This window comes from Podarcis liolepis, assembly GCF_965112155.1.
Source record: "Podarcis liolepis genome assembly, chromosome: 3".
Taxonomy (NCBI): Eukaryota; Metazoa; Chordata; class Lepidosauria; order Squamata; family Lacertidae; genus Podarcis; species Podarcis liolepis.
The window spans coordinates 121,949,995-121,973,081 of record NC_139557.1 but is presented as its reverse complement, the minus strand read 5'-3'; the positions used below and the strand labels follow the sequence as shown (position 1 = coordinate 121,973,081).

Below are 23,087 nucleotides of genomic sequence, written 5' to 3'. Positions count from 1 at the left end.
TTTCCATTTTTAAGTTCGGAATAGAGTAGTTTCTTTGGCATTTCTTCTCTCTGTGCTCCTCCCAGCGGTCATTCCTCCTCTGGCCACTGCTGTGGATGCACGACCTGTCTGTCTCCAGGCAGAAGTAGATGTTTTTCTGGAAAAGTAAAGAATTACTTTTGACCAAACTGCGGGAGGCAGTGGATGACAGGAGCGCCTGGCGTGCTCTGGTCCAGGGGGTCACGAAGAGTCGGACACAACTAAACGACTAAACAACAACAAAAGAATTACTAAACTATAATCAATAAAAATAACGACAAGTCACAATGCCCATAAAATTATTTTTATAAGATATCCCTGTCCTTGTCTTATCCCTTCCCAGCTGCTTCTGCTGTTCCCAAAGTCATGGAGTGAGAAAGGCTCTTCGGGCTGGAGGGGGTGGGGCAAGGCGGGTGGGAAAAGCCATTGCTGAGACCCTATCTGCCTGCGGACTGCCTCGCCAGAGTGGTGCATGCTCTGGTTATCTCCCGCTTGGATTACTGCAATGCGCTCTACGTGGGGCTACCTTTGAAGGTGACCCGGAAACTACAACTAATCCAGAATGCGGTAGCTAGACTGGTGACTGGGAGCGGCCGCAGAGACCACTTAACACCGGTCTTGAAAGACCTACATTGGCTCCCAGTATGTTTCCGAGCACAATTCAAAGTGTTGGTGCTGACCTTTAAAGCCCTAAGCGGCCTTGGTCCAGTATATCTGAAGGAGCGTCTCCACCCCCATCATTCTACCTGGACACTGAGGTCCAACACCGAGGGCCTTCTGGCGGTTCCCTCACTGCGAGAAGCCAAGTTACAGGGAACCAGGCAGAGGGCCTTCTCGGTAGTGGCGCCTTCCCTGTGGAACACCCTCCCACCAGATGTCAAAGAGAACAACAACTACCAGGCTTTTAGAAGACATCTGAAGGCAGCCCTGTTTCAGGAAGCTTTTAATGTTTGATGTATTATAGTATTTTAATATTCTTTTGGAAGCCGCCCAGAGTGGCTGGGGAAGCCCAGCCAGATGGGAGGGGTATAAATAATAAATTATTATTATTATTGCCGCTCTCTTTCCCCAAGCCAGATGTTTTAGACTACAACTCCCATAATCCCCACCCAGCACTCTGCTGGGTGTTGTGGGCCCAAACATCTGGATCACACCAGGTTGGCTGCCCTACACGGCGCAGAACAGATGCTGTACAGTTGAATCTATAGATCCTATCTCTGACTCTCTCTACCTTTGTGTTACTGCTAGTGTGAGGACAAGTGTTGATAGGAAATGTCACTGTTATAAATGGCGAGGCTGGATTCATGCTTTATTTGTTGGCTGCTAGACACTGCAAATATTTCATCGACCAGAGGAGCAGCCTTGCTAAGTCTGTCTCTGCAAAATAAAAGCAACAAAAACCCAAAAGTCTCGGAGCACCTTCATCACAAACAGATTGATTATAGCTTAAGCTTTCATGCGCTAGCAGCCTGATACATCATGTGCATGGATTGTTATCATCCTAGGAAGATGCCTTATACAGTGGTACCTTGGTTCCCAAACTGAATCCATTCCAGAAAGCCGTTCCAAAACCAAAGCGCTCTAAAACCAAGGCGCGCTTTCCCATGGAAAGTAATGCAAAATGGATTAATCCGTTCCATACTTTTAAAAACAACCCCCAAAACAGCAATTTAACATGAATTTTACTATCTAACAAGACCATTGATCCATAAAATGAAAGCAATAATCATTGTGCTGGACTATGAAATAAATAAGACAGTATTGTAAGGTAAAGGTAAAGGGGCCTCTGACCATTAGGTCCAGTCGTGGCCGACTCTGGGGTTGCAGCGCTCATCTCGCTTTACCGGCCAAGGGAGCCAGCGTACAGCTTCCGGGTCATGTGGCCAGCATGACTAAGCCGCTTCTGGTGAACCAGAGCAGCGCACGGAAACACCGTTTACCTTCCCGCCAGAGCGGTACCTATTTATCTACTTGAACTTTGACATGCTTTCAAACTGCTAGGTTGGCAGGAGCAGGGACCAAGCAACGGGAGCTCACCCCATCGCGGGGATTCGAACCGCCAACCTTCCGATCAGCAAGCCCTAGGCTCTGTGGTTTAACCCACGGCGCCACCCGCGTCCCTTAGACAGTATTGTAGATGATAAAAATTCTTTTTTTTCTTCTTACGTGCACTGATGATAGTCACTGTTTGGATGGGGGGGCTTTTATCCATTTCCGCAGTCACACAATCAATCAGTAGCTGAACTGGGTTCCACACAGTCACAAAAACCAAGTCACAAGTCACAGTCACATGTCAGTCCCATAAAACGAGGAACAAATCACAGTCAAAAAAATGAAAAAGCCACACAAGCAAAAACGTAAAAAATAAATAGCAAAAACAAAAGCTCCAAATACTACCTCAGTGTTGCGTGGGTGCTTGGGACTCAACAGCTGACAGACTCAACAGGAAGCCTGATTAGCAGCGGAGGACTCGATTTACAAATGGAACACACTCAACAGGAAGCGGTACATGTTCCGCTCCCAAGGCAAAATTCACAAACCAAAACACCTGCTTCCGGGTTCGCAGCGTTCTGTTTCCAAGTTGTTCATAAACTAAGCTGTTCTAAAACCAAGGTACCACTGTAAGTGCTGCATCAGACCAATGGTCTACCTCGCAGAGGCGGTTTTAGGGGTGCCATTTTTGACAGGGGGCCCTTGAACAATGATGGAAGATTTTAACGCTGCTGAAATTTGAGAACAAAATACAGCGTGTGACAACTAAATTGCAGTTTATCTGTTCCACATGGTTAGCGAAACCATTCTGGGACCGCTTTATTCTCCAAAATAAAAGTGGTTGGATTAAACGTGTTGTGCACATGCAAATAATAATATTAATTTATTATTTATACCCCGCCCATCTGGCTGAGTTTCCCCAGTCACTCTGGGGGGCTCCCAATCGAGTGTTAAAAACAATACAGCATTAAATATTTAAAAACTTCCCAAAACAAGGCTGCCTTCAGATGTCTTTTAAAAGTAAGATAGCTGCTTATTTCCTTGACATCTGGTGGGAGGGCGTTCCACAGGGAGGGCGCCACCACCGAGAAGGCCCTCTGCCTGGTTCCCTGTAACCTCACTTCTCACAATGAGGGAACCGCCAGAAGGCCCTCAGAGCTGGACCTCAGTGTCCAGGCTGAACAGCAGAGCTTTATATACTTTAATAAGCAATTTATTATTTCCGGCATTTATATAACTCTTTTCAACAACCTCCCAGAGCAGTTTGCAGAAATCTTAAAACAAAGAATAGAATATGTAAAGGGGGAGGAAAGGGGAATACAGGAAAAAAACAGACATAGGAAAACAAACAACAACAAAAACCTGTTTTAAACAACCAAAACACCAACAGTCCAATCTTGTGTAGACATGTCTACTCGGAAGTGAGATCCATTCAGTTTGATGGGATTACTCTTTTAAATCAGAACCAATGAAGAGGGTGAAGGTCCTGTGTGAGTGTCTGGAGGCGGTTGGAGGATGGATGGCGGCTAACGGATTGAGGTTGAATCCTGACAAGACAAAAGTACTGTTTTCAGGGGACGGGGGCAGGCGGGTGTGGAGGACTCCCTGGTCCTGAATGGGGCAACTGTGCCCCTGAAGGACCAGGTGCGCAGCCTGGGAGTCATTCTGGACTCACAGCTGTCCATGGAGGCACAGGTCAATTCTGTGTCCAGGGCAGCTGTCTACCAGCTCCATCTGGTACGCAGGATGAGACCCTCCCTGCCCGCAGACTGTCTTGCCAGAGTGGTGCATGCTCTGGTTATCTACCGCTTGGACTACTGCAATGCGCTCTATGTGGGGCTACCTTTGAAGGTGACCTGGAAACTACAACTAATCCAGAATGCGGCAGCTAGACTGGTGACTGGGAGCAACTGCTAAGGCCACATAACCTTGAAAGACCTTGAAAGACCTACACTGGCTCCCAGTACGTTTCTGAGCACAATTCAAAGTGTTGGTGCTGACCTTTAAAGCCCTAAACAGCCTCGGCCCAGTATACCTGAAGGAGCGTCTCCACCTCCATCGTTCTACTCGGACACTGAGGTCCAGCGCCGAGGGCCTTCTGGCGGTTCCCTCTCTGCGAAAAGCCAAATTACAGGGAACCAGGCAGAGGGCTTTCTCGGTAGTGGCACCCGCCCTGTGGAACGCCCTCCCACCAGATGTCAAAGAGAAGAATAACTACCTGACATTTAGAAGACATCTGAAGGCAGCCCTCTTTAGGGAAGCTTTTAATGTTTGATGCATTACTGTATTTTAATATTTGGTTGGAAGCCGCCCAGAGTGGCTGGGGAAACCCAGCCAGGTGGGTGGGGTATAAATAAATTACTACTACTACTACTACTACTACTACTACTACTACTACTACAAACTGCATTCTTTTGCATGTAATGCTGAGGCTGTGCAATCTCCCCCTGCAGGTGGCCGCATCCTGAAGTTCTTCCACAGCCCCCATGAAAACATTGACTTCTCTTCTCTGACCCAGTCTCCGATTGAGACAGTTCTGCAGAAATACCTCGGGAAAGGAGAATACCCGAACTTTCGGTCTGTTGCCATGTTCGAGAGCAGCTTCTTCCAGGTAAATGGAACTGCAGAGAGGTGACCTACAATGACCTCAACTAACTCTGGAGCCCAGCATCCTATTTGCTGTGGCTCAGTGGCAGAACATCTGTCCTGCATGCAGAAGGTCCCAGGTTTGGTCATCACGAGGTAGGGCTGGGACAGGCTGGAGAGGTGCTACCAGTCAGTGTAGACAATACTGTGCTAGATGGACAAATGGCCAGCTTCCTCTGTTCCTATAGCTTGTCGGAGCAAGTTGCAGGGGGTTGGACTAGACAGTTCTACAATTCTAGGACAACAAAGGGAGATGTAAAAGAAGCCTTGGGAACCTACGGCAGTAAGAGTGTCTCTCCTGAAGATGGAAGTGACAAGGTTGACCCAGAAATCGTGTCAGGGCTGGTTCAGATGCAGGTCATCACCGAAGATGCAGAGACGAGCAGAAAAGTTAACTCTTTATTCAAGGAAACAGCGTACAGACAGGACTGGCCCCTATGAAGCAGTTGCCAGAACTGGAGGCCTTTGCCTTCTACTTCCTCTAAGTCTCCTTCCCAGCCTCAAACTATGTGGGGTGTGTGTCTGTGTTCTTTGTTCTGCTACAAAGACCTCCGTGTCCTTGGAAACAAGGTTGAGCTTATACAGTAGGAGCAGCAAGCTTCTGCAGCCTGTGTCCTCTCCACATCTGCTTCATCTGCTGAATCTGAACTGCTTTCTGCGCCTGGCTCCTCTTGCTTACGAAAGCCTGTTGCCTCTTCAGCACCCAACCATTCCTCCCTTCCTCCCCCGTCTGACGTGTCCTCAGTGTCCCACCACCACACCCTGGGATCTGAGCTTCTTTTTGTGGGTATGTTCAGGGCGGCAGGAGAGGATACACAATACACAATACAATCTGGCTTGTCCAGTTTGAAATGTGTTCTAATATTGTCCTTGTAAGGCCCCTTGAATCCCTCCTTAAAGAATAAAGACACCACAGTCTTATTCATAAGGAACAAAAAGAAAGTTTACTCACGATCAGGCACAGCAGAGCGTGATCCCTGAAGGCAGGCTTTAGGCTTAAAGTTACAACCATATGCAAACAGGTTTACCCCATCTGTGGGTTGACCTACTGACTGCAGTTAGCAGTCGGGGAAGTTCGCGGGACGAAAGGTTCCCACGTCTTTGCGGATCTCAACATGAATACGGGAACGCCGCAGGGGTGCGTGTTGAGCCCGCTTTTATATACGCTCTATACAGCTGACTGTGCCCCCAAATACCCCAGTAATAAGATCATTAAGTTTGCAGATGATACAACGGTGGTTGGTTTAATCACGGCTGGAGAGGGGGAGGCGGACTATAGGAAGGAAGTTGAGCAGTTGGGGGAGTGGTGCAGGAAAAACAACTTACTCCTTAACTTAAAGAAAACAAAAGAGATTATTGTGGACTTTAGGAAATGTAAATTGAATATTCAGCCACTTATTATTGAGGGGAAGGGCATGGAACAGGTCTCGGTGTTTCGATTTCTGGGAATGGAGTTGAGAGATGACCTAACCTGGGGAGAAAACAGCAAAGACCTGGTGACGAGAGCACAGCAGAGGTTATATTTTCTGAGAATCCTCCAGAAAAACAATCTTTCAAAGGACCTGTTGATGGCATTTTACCATTGAACTGTTGAGAGTGTATCAACTTATGGTCCGTGTGTGTGGTTTGGGAACTGCGCGGTCAGGGAAAAAACAATGCTGTCCAGGGTTGTAAAGACTGCGGAGAGAATAATTGGGTGCACTCTTCCCACCTTGGATCAAATCTACGCTTCCAGGTGCCATAAGAAAGCAGCAGAGATAGTGCAGGATAGTGCGCACCCCGGAAATGATCTCTTTCAGCTTCTGCCTTCTGGAAGAAGGTACAGGGTTATAAAGACTAGGACTAGCCGCCTGAGAAACAGTTTCTACCCAAATGCAATTTTGGTTTTAAACTCAGTGTAAAGTAGTCTGTATGGGAGTATATTGTATTTAAAAATGGGGTATCAGAGTTTTTAGGGGGTTAACCAGGTTGGGATAGCAGGCTTGTTGGGTTTTGAATGTCTGACGTAGATTTTTTTCAATTTCATTGTTCTGTATGGGACAATGACAATAAAGAGTATCGTATCGTATCGTATCGATCGGAAGATGGAAAAGAGAGAGTGGCAGCCTGCCTTGTCCTTTTACCAGGTCTGGAAAGGTCACGTCCACCTACTAGCCACGTGCAAGATGAAGGATGCTCCAGGCCAGGAGGAACAGGAATTTTCGCCTGGCTGGACCAAACATATCCTTGCATGTCCACTCTAGGAAAACAAGGAATGCTGCACTTGACTGCTCCCAGTGGATTACATGCCACACTTTTGAGGCTTCCCTAGGGATTCCCCAGCTGCTGCTGTCCACCACTCCTCTTCATCCAGCCAGTCCCTGACAGATCAGCCTCCTAGTCTAATCTAGGAGAGCTTTTTTGTTTTTTTGGCAAGACCTTCTCCAACAGTTATGGTACTCTTGGTTATGGTGATCTTGGTCTTGAAAGACCTACACCGGTTCCCAGTACATTTCCGAGCACAATTCAAAGTGTTGGTGCTGACCTTTAAAGCCCTAAACGGCCTCGGCCCAGTATACCTGAAGGAGCATCTCCACCCCCATCATTCTGCCCAGACGCTGAGGTCCAGTGCTGAGGGCCTTCTGGCCGTTCCCTCGCTGCGAGAAGCCAAGTTACAGGGAACTAGGCAGAGGGCCTTCTCAGTGGTGGCACCCGCCCTGTGGAACGCCCTCCCACCAGAAGTCAAAGAGAACAACAACTACCGGTGGACTTCCGGGTTAGCGCCTCCGGTAATGGCTGAATTCCTCTGATCGGGAGGAATTTACTTCGTGGAAATTAGGGTCTGGCCGCCACGGCGAAGGCGGGGACCCACAAAAAATCACAGGTGGGAGAAGCCTGTGAACGTGGGATTCGGCTGGCACCTTTTGCGCCTCCCCTACTCGTGGGGAAACCCGGTTTCGGGGATCCGGAGCGACGTGGGGTGAGTGGCGCGGTGCTTCGAATTGACTACTGCTTTCACGGAGTGAAGCTGCATTGCTGTTGCCGGAGAGCGCTGACTTTTTCCTGTGGACAATTTGATCTTAAAACAACTACCCGTGAGTAGAATGGAAAATTGGATTTTTAAACGTCTTAATTTGGCACCGAAACGGGGAGGTTTCAAACAGGAAGTCCGCCTTCCCCTTTTGTAAATAGACTGAAGCAAAGAGGTTGCAAGCTAAAGTCTTGGAAAGCTTTTGATAAAGGATTAAACTTCCATCGGCTAAAATCACCAAACCCCCCTTGGAAGCAGGAGAAGAGGGGGGAATTCTTTTTAGACCACGTAAGCCTGCAGGAGAGAGTGAAGAAAGTCAAATTACCACCGCTCTGAACCTGGAAACGGGCTGCTAGTAAGACTGAAGTTTTGGATATGCTCATTGACTGTGAATAGATCGTTTGTTGACAGTAAGTTAAAGAAGAGAAATACATTGTTTCCATTGTCTCCTTCTGCGTTAAAAAAGGAGTAAAAGTAATTGAAAATTGAAACTAACTTTATTGCTTGAACTGTGCTTAAAAGGATTGATACAAATAGAAATTGTTTCCCCCTAGAGGAAGCCTTTGAAATTGTTACATGAGCTGAGCTGGGGGAATTTCCAGCTGCAAGATAAGACTGTGAGAATCTGGGATTGACCTTGGACCGTTAAGAATGTTGACAGAAGAAGCCTTAGTGGTTGCATTATGTAAGATTAATGACTCACTGGAACAGCTCCATAAGAAGACGGATGTGATGATTATAAAAATTGATAACTTGGAACAAAAAGCGACTAATTTGGGACAAAAGGTGAATATTAATACAGAAGCTATTCAGGAATCGATACAGGGACCTACTTTGACATGGCAAATTGAGGAGAAGGCGGGGGAGAAAGTTGTTGCTGTGGAACCTAAAGTAGTACAAGTGGAGAAGGAGAGAGCCCCAGCCTCACAGATGCAATTTGATGGCTATAAGTGGATGCCTTTTATGACTGAATCTAGAGAAAGCCAGACTTTGAGGATTGGAGCCCCGCTTGGACTGGAGAAGGAAAGTTGGATAGATCCCTTCATGCAGGGATTTATTGACTTTTGGGACTTGGACTTGGGTCAGGAGGAGACTGGAGTTGTGGGGACCGCCAGACTTGGAGGAACTTTGAAATACGACTGGAAATATCTTTTGAATTTTAGTTTTAACTATGGAGATTTGGCTGACTTGTTGAGAAGGAATAAAAACATTGCTAGGTGGGAATTTCCCCGAGATCTACTTTTCAGCACCAAAGGAAGGAAAATAAGAACAAGATCAGGAGAAGACAAAGTAAAGTGCATGTATAAATATGAAGAAGACCTGCAGAAGGGACTTGGAAAAGAGTTAAGAGCCTCGGACAGAAGATCACCAGGTTGATGGACTATATGGAATTGACGGAAATGACTGGCAGAATCCGAGACCAGGGAGAAGAGACGGTGGAAGAATATTGGAAAAAGTTTAAAATCTATAAATGGAAATAATGTAAAATTAATGAGTGTTAGAAAAATGTTGGAAGGGAATTATATGGCTTTAGTAGAAATGTTTTAAGGAATTAAGCATAAATAAGTATTATAGTATTAATGGAAAATAAGGTTAAAATATGTTAAGATAATCATATGACAGAAAATAGAGAAAGATGGAAAGGATTTGCTGAAATCATAGAAATGGAATACAAAAAGGGAGGTGAGAGGAGGTCGATGAAACAAGGGAATGAAAGAGAGGATATTGAGATGGTATGATGTGTGTTTTTTGAACTGTTTTTGCTTTCATTTTGTTTAATGTGTTAATGTTGTGTTGTGTATTTTTTATATATTGTACTGTATTGTTTTTTCTTTTTCTTTTTCTTCTTTTTTCTTTTCTCCTTTTTGTAAGGCTTAAAAGTAATAAATATTATTTTTTTTAAAAAAAAAAGAGAGAACAACAACTACCAAACTTTTAGAAGACATCTGAAGGCAGCCCTGTTTAGGGAGGCTTTTAATGTTTAATAGGTTATTGTATTTTAGTGTTTTGTTGGAAGCTGCCCAGAGTGGCTGGAGAAACCCAGCCAGATGGGCGGGGTATAAATAATAATAATAATATATTGTTGCTGTTGCTGCTGCTGTTGCTGTTGCTGTTGCTATTGTTATTATTTCTGCTACCCCAGGTGACGAAAAGGGGCCGGCAAATCTTCATGCACAACCAGTGCAACGAGGCCATCATTGGCATTGCCTCCACCAACATCAAGCTGCCACTACCCACCCTGATGTTTATTGCTCGCCCTGTTGTTGCTGGCAAAGTCTCCTCTGAGGACACAGAGGAACCAATGCTCACCAGGTAAGTTAAGGCATCACGTCCAAGTACTGCTGTGTTGTTGTTGTTGTTTAGTTGTTTAGTCATGTCCGACTCTCCGTGACCCCATGGACCAGAGCACGCCAGGCCCTCCTGTCCTCCACTGCCTCCCGCAGTTTGGTCAAACTCATGCTGGTAGCTTCGAGAACACTGTCCAACCATCTCGTCCTCTGTCGTCCCCTTCTCCTTGTGCCCTCCATCTTCCCCAACATCAGGGTCTTTTCCAGGGAGTCTTCTCTTCTCATGAGGTGGCCAAAGTCTTGGAGCCTCAGCTTCACGATCTGTCCTTCCAGTGAGCACTCGGGGCTGATTTCCTTCAGAATGGAGAGGTTGGATCTTCTTGCAGCCCATGGGACTCTCAAGAGTCTCCTCCAGCACCAGAATTCAAAGCCATCCATTCTTCGGAGTGTGCAGCTTCACCACTGGGCAGAGCAGAGCCATCCTGGCTATTCGCCAACAATAGCCCTCTCCCCTATGAATTTGTGTGTTCCTTTTTTAAAACCATCCAAGTTGATGGCAATCACTGCTTCCTGTGGGAGGTAGTTCCACAGGTTAAGTATGCCCTGCAAGAAGGGCTTTCTTTTATCTGTCTTGATAAGCTAGATGGATCGGTCCTCTTGGCTTAGGTACTGTAGCCTTATTGGAGTTCACCGATTGGGTCTGCTTTGCTCCGGGACAGGAGGAAGGAAGTCAAATGACACTGAGGTTGATTCAAAGAAAGAGTTTATTCTGCTCTCCGGATAGCAGAAGGCACTTGTGTGATCAAGTCCACAGCAAGTCCAAAGAAATGACAAGTTTCATGCAGTATATATATCCTCCAGGCACCCTCTCCCTCCTTCCCATATAAACCCAACCACGTCAGCCTATGTACGCAGGTTGACATCACATATGTTCTTGCTCTGGTATTCTTAACCATAAAAGGGAATTCCTCTTCCTACTCTTATCTTGGAGGAAGAGGTCGTCATCTCCGAGAACACGCTCTGGCGCTGTTCCCAGATTGGGTCTGTTCGTCTTTTGGGGTCAGCACATAAGATAAGGTACAGACACATCATCCCTGCTCTACTGGAACTTGGCAAGGTCACTCATTGCCGCCACGGACTGAGAAGGGAGAGAGCTGTGCTCTTGTTGGTGCAGTGGTTAAGAGCGGTAGTCTCGTAATCTGGGGAACCGGGTTCGTGTCTCTGCTCCTCCACATGCAGCTGCTGGGTGACCTTGGGCCAGTCACACTTCTCTGAAGTTTCTCAGCCCCACTCACCTCACAGAGTGTTTGTTGTGGGGAGGAAGGGAAAGGAGAATGTGAGCCGCTTTGAGACTCCTTAAAGGGAGTGAAAGGTGGGATATCAAATCCAAACTCTTCTTCTTCTTCTTCTTCTTGTTATACATTTGCTCAACGGCTCAAGTTTGTGCATTTTAGCTAAGGGAAAATAGGGATTTTGGTGCAGTTTAAAACTGCCTGCACAGTCAGTTTTGGGTTTTGGGAAGCCCATTCCTTCAGTAGAAGGCAGTGGCTCCCCGCATCCTTCTGCTGAGTTGCCCTGAATATTCTCTTTCTGCATCCTCTCTGCTGCCACTACAGACTCATCCCTCTGAGATATGTGCGTATCTCCATTCACGACCCAGAGAAGCGGATCATCAAGATCAAGCTGATCAATGGGCGCACTTATTACCTTCGGTTTCATGCGACCAACGAGGAAGAGGAGCCCGTCTTTGACCGCTGGCTTTCCCTGGTCTACCTTCTCCAGCACCCGCCCCCTTCCTACCTAAAACCACAACCCAAATCCTATGCCGTACTGGAGAACCTCAGCATCCGCGTCTTCCCAAGCGACGATGAAGCTGTGAGTATGAGCAAGACTTCGCAGGGGGGCGTTTTGGGGGCAGAATTGGGCGAAGGGAGTTGTAGGCACCCTTTGAAGCAGTGTAGTTAGCAAGAGGATACAACATTAGACTCTATCTGCTGTTGCCGTCGCTGCCAATCCTGCCAATGTCTGGCCTTCCCAGGCAGGTGGGAAAAGGCTTGCAAGGAATGACAATGTAAATTATTGTGTTTTTCCTTTTAATGTACTCATGGTACCATAGAGTTTTAGTTATGTCCTCCCTCTCCCCCCTTTCATATGTCATTTTCTTGCCTTTCCTTCCTTTCCTCCCTCCCTCCCTTTCTTCCCTCCTCCCTCCCTCCCTCCCTTCCTTTTATTTCCTTCCTTCCTTCCTTCCTTCCCTCCCTCCCTTCTTCCTCCCTCCCTCCCTTCCTTCCTTTCTTCCCTCCTCCCTCCCTTCTTCCTTCCTTCCTTTTCTTCCTTCCTTTCTTCTTCCTTCCTTCCTTCCCTCCTCCCTCCCTCCCTCCCTCCCTCCCTTCTTCCTTCCTTCCTTTTCTTCCTTCCCTTCTTCCTTCCTTCCTTCCTTCCCTCCCTCCTCCCTCCCTCCCTCCTCCCTCCCTCCTTCCTCCTTCCTTCCTTCATGCCTCCCTTCCCTCCTCCCTCCTGCCCTCCCTTCTTCTTTCCTCCCTCCCTCCCTCCTTCCTTCCTTCCTTCCTTCTTTTTATTTCATTTTCTGAAAGAGAGAGAGAGAGAGAGAGAGAGAGAGAGAGAGAGAGAGAGAGAGAGAGGCAGCTCAGTTGGTAGAGGAATAGTCTCTCAGTCTCTTAGTCATGGGTTTGAGCCCCGTGTGGAGCAAAAAGATTCCTGCATGGAAGAGGCTGCACTCACTCGGTGACCCTCTTGGTCACTTCCAACTCTACAATTCTTTGGTGACAAAAGCAAGCAACAGTGGCGTAGCGTGGGTTGTCAGCACCCGGGGCAAGGCAAGTAATTTGCGCCCCCTAACCCGTGGATTTCTGCCCCCTGACCCTAACCCCCAGGTGTTGCGCCCGGTGCGGCCGGCCCTCCCTGCACCCCCCACCCGTGGATTTGCGCCCCCTAACCCCCAGATGTTGCGCCCGGTGCGGCCGGCCCCCCCTGCACCCCCCACGCTACGCCACTGGCAAGCAACGATGCAATAACCAGTTGCTTGGGGAAAGTAGACGGTGCAACTAATAATAATAATAATAACAATAATAATAATAAATTTTATTAATATCCCGCCCTCCCCAGCCGAAGCCGGGCTCAGGGCAGCTAACAACAATAAAACAGTACAACAGTACAACACAACACAACACTTTAAAATCATCCATTATAAAATTAATTCAAAACAACTAAAGAGTTGTTTTATCGTGGTGTGTTTACTGCCTTGGGCTCCTGCATGAGGAATGTAAATAAACACATTTTTAAAAAATTACCTGCCCCTGCAGACTTTTCTGCAACATCTGACTAGTTCCTTCCCTTTTTCCCCCTTACACCCTGAACTCCAGGAGGTTTCTCCTCTTCCAGAGGAGCCAGAAGAAGAGGAGGAGGTGGAGAAAGAGAAAGAGAAAGAGGAGGCAGCGAAAAGCCCTGTCGACAGCCGCGTCCTCTTTGAGGAAGAGGAGTATTCCACAGAGGAGAGGGAAGCGATAGAGGCAGAAGGACCCTTCCACTATAGCTTAAGGGACCTGTATGTGAGGGCAGAGAGCTATGAGATCTACGACAGCGTCCCCACAGTGCCAAAGACACCCAAGTAAGAAGAGGACGGAACAAGGTGCCTCTAATGTTGAATCGTTACATTTCCTACGCCGTGTCTCAGACTCAGCCTTCCCCAACCTGGTGCCCACCAGCTGTCTTGGATTGTGACTCCCACCAGCGAGCGTGGCGCCAGGTAGGGGGAAGGCTGCTCTAACCACTTGGTCAGCTGGTCATCCATGTCATCCTTTCAGACAGAGGTTGGATGGCCATCTACCAAGGATTATTTACCGTATTTTTCGTTCTATAGGACGCACATTTCCCCCTCCAAAAATTAAGGGGAAATGTGTGTGCGTCCTATAGAGCGAATGCAGGCTGCGCCGCTAAGCCCAAAGCCAGAACAGGAAGACGGAGCACTGCAGAGCGCTCCGTCTCGCTGCTCTAGCTTGGGGCCTTCACCCCGCTGTCCTGCAGAAGCTAGCAAGGCTGTTCCCAAGCCAGAACAGCGAGACGGAGGGCTCCATCTCGCTGCTCTAGCTTGGGGACGGCTGCGCGCAAACCTCTGTAGGGCAGCGGGGCGCTGCGCTCCAAAGGCTTCAGGGATCTTTGAGGCTAGCAGTGGGGGAAAGCAGCGCTTCCCCCCACCGCCAGCCCCACAAGCTCTGGTGAATGTACCTTGAACGCACCTTGTTTTAGAGGGAGAGAACAAGCAAAAAAAATTTTTCCCTGTTCTCCCCCTCCTATGGTCCGGTGCATCCAATGGAGCGAAAAATACTGTAGCTGTGACTCCTGCACTGCAGAGGCTCGGACTAGAGGACCCAGGGGTTCCCTCCAGCTCTACAATTCGAAGATTTGATTATCCACTGAAGGCTTTTAAACAGAAGACAGACAGTCATCTGTCAGGGAATCTTTAGTTATCACTGCAGCATGGGGTTGGACTAGATGACCCTTGCTTGGGTCCCCTCTAGATTCTACGATGCTATTATCTTGCCAACGTTTCTTGCGGAGGAATCAGAAATCCAGGGAATAATAAAAGTAATAAAATGTTCTTGGGAAGGCTGGTAGAGAGGACCAGAAGACATAAACGCTCCAATGTTATTTAGAGCTCTTGTGGTGGGCTTGTTGAGACAGTCTTCACCTGCAGCCAAGTTGTTGTTGTTGTTTAGTTGTGTCCGACTCTTCGTGACCCCCTGGACCAGAGCACGCCAGGCCCTCCTGTCTTCCACTGCCTCCCGCAGTTTGGTAAAACTCATGCTGGTAGCTTCGAGAACACTGTCCCACCATCTCATCCTCTGTCGTCCCCTTCTCCTTGTGCCCTCCATCTTTCCCAACATCAGGGTTTTTTCCAGGGAGTCTTCTCTTCTCATGAGGTGGCCAAAGTCTTGGAGCCTTAGCTTCAGGATCTGTCCTTCCAGTGAGCACTCAGGGCTGATTTCCTTCAGAATGGAGAGGTTTGATCGTCTTGCAGTCCATGGGACTCTCAAGAGTCTCCTCCAGCACCAGAATTCAAAAGCATCAATTCTTCGGCAATGAGCCTTCTTTATGGTCCAGCTCTAATTCATTAGAGGTTTTAAAGCAGAGGTTGGGGGGGGGCATTTGACAGGGATTCTTTAGCTCTGATTCCTTCTTTGCAGGGGGTTCAGTTCTGTGATTTGATGACACGTCTTGGGCTTTCAGCAGGGCCTTGAATTTAGCAGGGAAACAAAGACACAGCCAGCCAAGATCTGTTTCAACATCAGCGTCACACGACCCGTGAGACCTTCACCAGTTAATAACTGCATTTAGGGCCCAATGATTTTCCCAAATGATCTTCAAGAGAAGCCCCACGTAGAGTTCATTACAATGTGCTCATCTTTACCAAGGCATGTATAATGGGATAATAAACCCTTGGCGGACCATCGTCCAGCTGTCACTAATGTAACGGCTGACAACATTCCCAGATGTGGATGATGGCAGCCTTGCAGATTTAAAATGCAAACTTAACCAGTGCTGGGGAGGAGGGCATTTTCTAGAAAATCTTCCACTGCTATATTTTCCAAAAATCCGTGCCCGCCCCCCTCCCCCCACATTTTGGAAAAATAATTTTCATAAGTTAAAATTAGTGACATAGCAAACAATACAAGCCTAGGCAAGTGGAACCGATAAATGTCAGTTAGTTGTAGAATAAAAATTTCAATTAACTAATTTATTAACAAAAACAGTGCAAGCATAATAAAGGTGGGGGGCAGCAAAGAATCAAAAATTTAAATCATAAAAGCTTCACAGATTGGAAGGATAAAAGTACAAAGCTACAAAGAGATAATGAAGTACTGACTCATGCAAATATTCCCTTTACAAATAATAAAGATTTATTTAAAAAAATAAAAATGTTCTCTACTTGTAAGTTCCATTATTATTGAGAATAAAGGACCCAAATGACCCAGGCATTTGCATTTACTGGTGGCGATGAGTGAACATTTGCTGCAATATCTCTATCAGAAATAAAACCATGCCATATATATATATATATATATATATATAGTCATTTGAGATTTGCTCTTTAGATACATTTAGTTTAAGAAAAAATCTTTCCAAAAAGGGCAATTTGCCAAAGCCTTGAAAGCAAGAATCCAGATTATTAAGGTTTTTTAAATAAAATAAAAACTTGCAATTACCGGTAATTTTTTTCAGGTGATGTTTTCATGAGGAAGGAAATTGGAAAAAGTCTTGAGATATTTTTACAGCATATAGAATTAATGTAGGGTAGTATCCGGCTATGTTGTAAAGCGGACCCTTTGAAATCAATGGTCTTGATTAGTCAAGAGTCGGACTGTGTACACACAATGCCTTTTAAAAAAATATCAGAGCACATCCTTTCCCTCAAAGGATTATGGGCACTGAAGTTTACCCCTCATAGAGTTGCAAGTTCCAAGCAACCTTCAACAAATTACAGCGCCCAGAATTCTTTGAGGGTGAAAAATATGCTTTGAATGTGCTTTAAAGGTGCAGTGTGAACTCAGACCAAGCCTTTGGCTTGGCTGGTTACGAGCCATAGCAAACAAAGAAATAATAATAATATAATAATAATTTATTATTTGTACCCCGCCCATCTGGAGGTCTTCCCCAGCCACTCTGGGCGGCTTCCAACAAAGATTAAAAATACATTAAAATGTCACACATTAAAAACTTCCCTGAACAGGGCTGCCTTCAGATGTCTTCTAAATGTCAGGTAGTTGTTTATCTCTTTGACATCTGGTGGGAGGGTGTTCCACAGGGCAGGTGCCACAACTGAGAAGGCCCTCTGCCTGGTTCCCTGTAGCTTTGCTTCTCGCAGCGAGGGAACCGCCAGAAGGCCCTCGGAGCTGGACCTCAGTGTCCGGGTAGAACGATGGGGGTGGAGACGCTCCTTCAGGTATACTGGACCGAGGCCGTTTAGGGCTTTAAAGGTCAGCAGCGACACTTTGAATTGTGCTCGGAAACGTACTGGGAGCCAATGTAGGTCTTTCAAGACCGGTGTTATGTGGTCTCAGCAGTTGCTCCCAGTCACCAGTCTAGCTGCCGCATTCTGGATTAGTTGTAGTTTCCGGGTCAAATTCAAAGGTAGCCCCACGTAGAGCACATTGCAGTAGTCCAAGCGGGAAATAACTAGAGCATGCACCACTCTGGCGAGACAGACTGCGGACAGATAGGGTCTCAGCCTGTGTACCAGATGGAGCTAGTAAACAGCTGCTCTGAGATTTGGTGGCTAAGAGGCTGGGCGACAAATTAGGAAACCCCAGGTTCAGACCTCTGCCATGAACTTTGCCTCAGGTGGGCTCAGATGAAGCCCCCTCTGAGTCACAGACACAAACACCCCACCCCTGTAATAGAAGGGGTCACAGTGCTGACTTACCTTGAAGGCCCTTGTGTTTGCCTGTAAAGCACCATTAAAGTGGAATTTGCTGCCAAGGAGTGTGGTGGAGTCTCCTTCTTTGGAGGTCTTTAAGCAGAGGCTTGACAACCATATGTCAGGAGTGCTCTGATGGTGTTTCCTGCTTGGCAGGGGGTTGGACTCGATGGCCCTTGTGGTCTCTTCCAACTCTATGATTCTATGATTCTAAGTATTATTGTGGTTGTTATTTCTAGGTTATTCAGCTCAGAAAGCTTTTCCCCTGGCAGTTTGTCAAGCAGTTCGTCTGCAAGAGCTACCCAAAATCCTCGACCGCGAGTTTTCCCAGGTGTGTAGAAAAACACGCGTACTCTCCTCCTTTCTCTCTGCACTGAGAATTACAGGAAGGACCTGCACATCTCCTGGCTGAGTCCAGGGGCGCCGACTTATAAAAAATATTGGGGGAGCCCGCGAAAGCTCATGAATAATAAATAAGCTCATGAATATGCAGATAAAGTGGCGCCGCCTCCTCGTGAGCGAATAGGGGAGAGCGTGCTGCGCCTATTAATCAGCTCCGAAGGAAATTGGGTGGAGCTTTTGCTCGGGAGGGAGGGCAGGAGGCATGCAGCCCGACCCTCCCTGTGCATTTTGGGCTGGGGGAGGGGCGGCGGTGGCGCTCTGCTGGAGGGGCACCCGAGATTATTGGGGGGCGGAGCCCCCCCAAACGAATTTTTGAGGGGGCTCGGGCCCCCTCAGGCCCCATGGAGTCGGCGCCTATGGCTGAGTCAGACCCATCAAGCGCTGCGTCATCCTCACTATGGCCCAATATTAGCTCCGGAGAGATTTTCAAGAAGACGAAAACAGGGACATCTGCCTCTGACAAGGATGCCCTTTCCTTCCTCCTGGGATTTGGGTGGTCCTTGTGACTCCAGAATAATAATATACAGTGGTACCTCAGGTTAAGTACTTAATTCATTCCGGAGGTCCTTTCTTAACCTGAATGTGCTGGTCCCGGGGGGAGGTTACCGTGGGGCGAGCCCAGAACCTGAGTCGAGGGTCGGCAGACAGTCCTCCACGGGCGAAGCGGGGTCCAAAGCGAGGAGCCGGGCAAGGACAGGAACTCTGGAGGAACCGGACTGGGTGCTGGCCGAAACAGCTCTTCAAGGACGTTGCTCCCGCAACCTGGGACCGGGCTGACTGGCCTTTATCTTCTCTGAGGCCAGGGGCGGTCCCGGCCCCCAGGAGACCCGCCTCTCCTGGTCTTAAGGCGAGCACTCCTCCTGGGAGAAACCAGTTCCCTCCGCCTCTCTGCCGTGAGCGTCTGCAGTTCAGGAGAGGATGGAGGGTTACTGGACTCAGAGGCAACCTCACCTTCCCCTGACAGGGCTGGGAGAGGCGCATCTGTAGGCAATGGGTCCTCAATCACCTCCGGAGCCAGAGTGGATTCACCTGGTGCCTGCTCCTGAGGATCCGGCACAGGTGCAGGCGCTTCAGAATCAAGGCCCTGCCCCAGTTCAGCCGGCCCTGGAGGCGGGGACTCCTGTGCAGGCTGGGATTCCTCCGGTTCAGCCTCTGAATCGGATTCCCAGGCCATCACACTGAAACTGTTCTTAATCTGAAGCACCACTTTAGCTAATGGGACCTCCTGCTGCCGCCGCGCCACTGCCCCCTGGTTTCTGTTCCCATCCTGAAGCAAAGTTCTTAACCCGAGGTACTATTTCTGGGCTAGCAGAGTCTGTAACCTGAAGCGTACATAACCCGAGGTACCACTGTAGTAATAATAATAATTATTATTTGTACCCTGCCCATCTGGCTGGGTTTCCCCTGGGCTAGCTGGCTGAATTGGTCCTACTTGGGCCAGCGAGGAGACCAGGGGAGAATTAGCTGTGGGTTCCCTTCTCAGAAGAGAAGGGAAATAAAAAATCAGGCTGAATTCAAATTGAAAGCCAGGCGGAATAGCTCTGTCTTACAGGCCCTGCGGAAGGAGGTTAAATCCTGCAGGGCCCTGGTCTCATGGAACATAGCATTCACCAGGTTGGAGCCATCACTGAAAAAGCCCTGGCCCTGGTGGAGGATAATCTGACTTCTTTAGGGCCTGGGACCTCTAGACTATGGTTATTCATGGACATTAAGGTCCTCTGCGGGGCAGACCAGGAGAGGTGGTCCTGTAAATACAAGGGCCCTAAGCTACAAAGGGCTTTAAAGGTCAAAACCAGCACCTTGAACCTGACCCTGTACTCTACCGGGAGCCAGTGCAACTGGTAAAGCACTGGGTGAATATGTTCCCATGGCAGAGACCCCGTGAGGAGCCTCGCTGCAGCATTCTGCACCCACTGGAGTTTCTGGGACATCTTCAAGGGCAGCCCCGCATAGAGCGAATTACAGTAGTAATTACATGTGGCCCTTCGGAAGTTGCCCAGAATGTGGGCCTCAGGATGGAAAAGGCTCTCCACCACTGCCCTAAGGGGACGGTTCTGACTTTGGGCATAAAGAATGGTGGCCTGGTAGTCTTTCAGTTCAGTCATTGCTTCTTGACACTTCAGCAACGTGTGGCGTAATGGTTCGAGTGTCGGACTGGAACCTGGGAGACCACTCAGCCATGGAACTCACTGGTTGGCCTTGGGCTAGTCACCGTCCCTGAGCCTCATCTACCTTGCAAGGTTGTCACGAGGATAAAATTGGGAGGACAAACATGTACGCCACCTTGAGATCCTTGGAAGAGGAAGGTGGAATGTAAATGGAATGACTGAATGGTCAAGGTCTCTGCTATTCCTCTCTTACGTAGATACAGCGGTACCTCTGGTTGCTAACGGGGTCCGTTCCGGAGGCCCGTTCACAACATGAAAGGAGCGCAACTCGCAGCGGTGCATCTGCGCACACGCAGGTTGCAATTCGCTGCTTCTGCGCATGCGCGTGGCGCCATTTTGCACATCTGCGCATGCGCGAGCAGCAAATCCTGGAAGGAACCCTTTCCGGTACTTCCGGGTCGCCGCGGGACGTAACCTGAAAGAACGTAAGATGAAGTGGATGACACATGAGGTATGACTGTATGTGTGTCTGGTTTGGTCTTTTTTTGCAGTTCCGAAAAAAGAAGGATCCAGCAGTCTTAATATTGTCACGCTCTATTCCATCGTCTCCAAAACAGCTGAAAGGCAGGAAGGTGGGAAGAGAAAAAACTGAGCAGAGAAGGGAAATGGTCTCAGCCTGAACGTTATGGAAGAAGCAGAAAGGGAAACCAGGGACTCAGGTACCAGAGCAAGGCCTTTGGTGGCCCTTAGATTTTATTGTTAACAGGAACAGACGAAGAACTTCCTGGATCAAGCCAATGGCCCTGCTAGTCCAGAGCCCTGTTCTCACAGGGGCCATCCTGATGTTTGTGGGGAAACCCGCAAGGCGGGCCTCGGCACAAGAGCCCTCTCCCTTCCTTTGATTTCCAGGAACTGGGGTTCAGAAGCATCCAATTTTTGCACAGCCACAGAGCCTAGGACTTGCCGATCAGAAGGTCGGCGGTTCGAATCCCCGCGACGGGGTGAGCTCCCGTTGCTCAGTCCCTGCTCCTGCCAACCTAGCAGTTCGAAAGCACGCCAGTGCAAGTAGATAAATAGGTACCACTCCAGCGGGAAGGTAAACGGCGTTTCCGTGTGCTGCTCTGGTTCGCCAGAGCTCCCTCAGCCAGAAAAACGAGATGACCGCCGCAACCCCAGAGTCGTTCATGACTGGACTTAATGGTCAGGGGTCCCTTTACCTTTCAGCCGCTTGGAGAAGACTGTCCTTAAGCAGTGTGTAAACTGTTTGAATTTAAAATTTCAGTATTTTAAAAAGTTTAATTACAGTCCCAGGAACAGGGCACATTCTGAAAACATCCTCTCAGATGTTAAAGGCCAGGGTAAAGTCATGCTTCTTTGGCATTCAGCAAGAGCTGGTATTGCAGTCCTGATTTTCCAGGGATGTCCCTATTTTCATTGAAGGCAATGCTGTATAGGGAAGATTCTTTTGTGTATTTAACGCTTTATTATGTTTTTATATATGCTGGAAGCCACCCAGAGTGGCTGGGGCAACCCAGGAAGATGGGTGGAGTTTGAATAGTTATGATAATCATTATGGAATGGGACGTCCCAATTTTCATCGGAGAAATGTTGGAGGGTATGGGATCGTGAACTTGCAAGTTGAGTTCCAGAACTCAGGGGCTGCTAGCTAAAATGAGGTGCAGGGGGTGGGAATTCAGTTCTGTTTGCGCTTAAAGGAAAAAGAGTCAGGAGATCACCTGCTTCACTACCTCACTAAAAATCACTACTTTTTAATCAGCCTGGCTATAGACTGAGTTAAGCACTTGAAAAATCCATTGAAATCAGACATTATAAGTTCATCTTAGGATGGGTAGTTCGCAAGTCTCTGTGGCTTTGCATAAGATTTTGTATTTTTCTCAGAAGATTGATAAAGAATGCATAATCATTTTGGTAATTATTGTGTGTATATTAGTCACCAAGTGGGAAGCTGGTGGTGCTGTGGGTTAAACCACAGAGCCTAGGACTTGCCGATCAGAAGGTCGGCGGTTCGAATCCCCGCGACGGGGTGAGCTCCCATTGTTCGGCCCCAGCTCCTGCCAACCTAGCAGTTCGAAAGCACATCAAAGTGCAAGTAGGTAAATAGGTACCGCTCCGGCGGGAAGGTCAATGGCGTTTCCGTGCACTGCTCTGGTTTGCCAGAAGCAGCTTAGTCATGCTGGCCACATGACCCGGAAGTGGTACGCCGCTCCATTGGCCAATAAAGCAAGATAAGCACCGCAACCCCAGAGTCGGCCACAACTGGACCTAATGGTCAGGGGCCCTTTACCTTTACCTTTATTAGTCACCAATGTGTTGCATGATTCGTACTACTGGCTATAGGCACATGGCAACTTGAGGAATGACGCCTTTGCTTGAAAACGGAAAGCACTGAGAAAGTTAAATGCACTTCAGTAGACATTTGGTGCTTCTGTTGGAGGGGTCTGCTGAATACGGATGGTTGCTTCTTGTACAATGAAGTTAAAACAGTAGAAAATTTGGGTGGAGATGGGAGGAAGCATTCCTATCAAGGAAAACGTAGAATAATTTTCTGTTTTAACATTTTTCTTTTTCACTTCCAAGTGCCTTGAGAGTCCTAAGCCAGAAAGGCAAGTTAGAAATCATCGTCGTCATTATCATCACCGTCCAGAGATAGCAGCTGTTGCAGTACTTCAAAACTCTTCAACCTTGCGGTGTTTGTCCCTCTGATACGCAAGGCAATGGACGCCTCTCTGTCTTGCCTAGGTGATTTGACCCTTCAAAACCCAAGGCTGGAGTCTGCAGGAGCCTGGATTCTGTGAGCTCAGAGAGGAGAGGACTTGAAACCTGGAAGCAAAGTTAGAAGGAGGGAGGAAGAGGAAGAAGAGGAGAATCTGCAAATAAGAACTCAGGGAAGAGGGAAGGTGGAGAGAGGTTTATTTTATTCTATTAAAAAGTCTGTTTTCACTGCCATCTTAAGCTCCTTTACTGTTTAAAGGCACGGCATTCTTAATTTGTGTTTGTATGGATCATGCCCATTTTGTTTTCTGTTCGGATTGTTGCAATGCCTTCACCCACCTATGGCCAAAGCATAATAAACACAGCTCAGTTTTTATGCCTTAAGAGAGAATATTATGAAAATGATATACAGGTGGTACATGACCCCAGTCAAGCTTGCAAAAATTTATCACTTG

General features: G+C 47.8%; 1 protein-coding gene across 4 annotated transcripts in view; it reads left to right on the top strand.

Moving 5' to 3' along the window:
* The window catches only part of LOC310702695 (Golgi-associated RAB2 interactor protein 3-like), a 30,395-nt gene extending 7,529 nt beyond the window's left edge, over window positions 1–22,866 (top strand). Inside the window, exons 3-9 of one of the 4 annotated variants that reach the window (XM_083494693.1) lie at window positions 4,464–4,621; window positions 9,810–9,979; window positions 11,571–11,829; window positions 13,338–13,582; window positions 17,629–17,720; window positions 20,451–20,618; window positions 22,516–22,866. In XM_083494693.1, the coding sequence (XP_083350819.1) occupies window positions 4,464–4,621; window positions 9,810–9,979; window positions 11,571–11,829; window positions 13,338–13,582; window positions 17,629–17,720; window positions 20,451–20,551 (1,025 nt within the window). In that variant the 3' untranslated portion in view covers window positions 20,552–20,618; window positions 22,516–22,866. Of the gene's footprint in view, window positions 1–4,463; window positions 4,622–9,809; window positions 9,980–11,570; window positions 11,830–13,337; window positions 13,721–17,628; window positions 17,721–20,450; window positions 20,619–22,497 lie in introns of all 4 variants that reach the window. The other 3 variants (XM_083494694.1, XM_083494695.1, XM_083494696.1) reach the window with 3 other exon arrangements.
* Window positions 22,867–23,087: the final 221 nt, after the last annotated feature.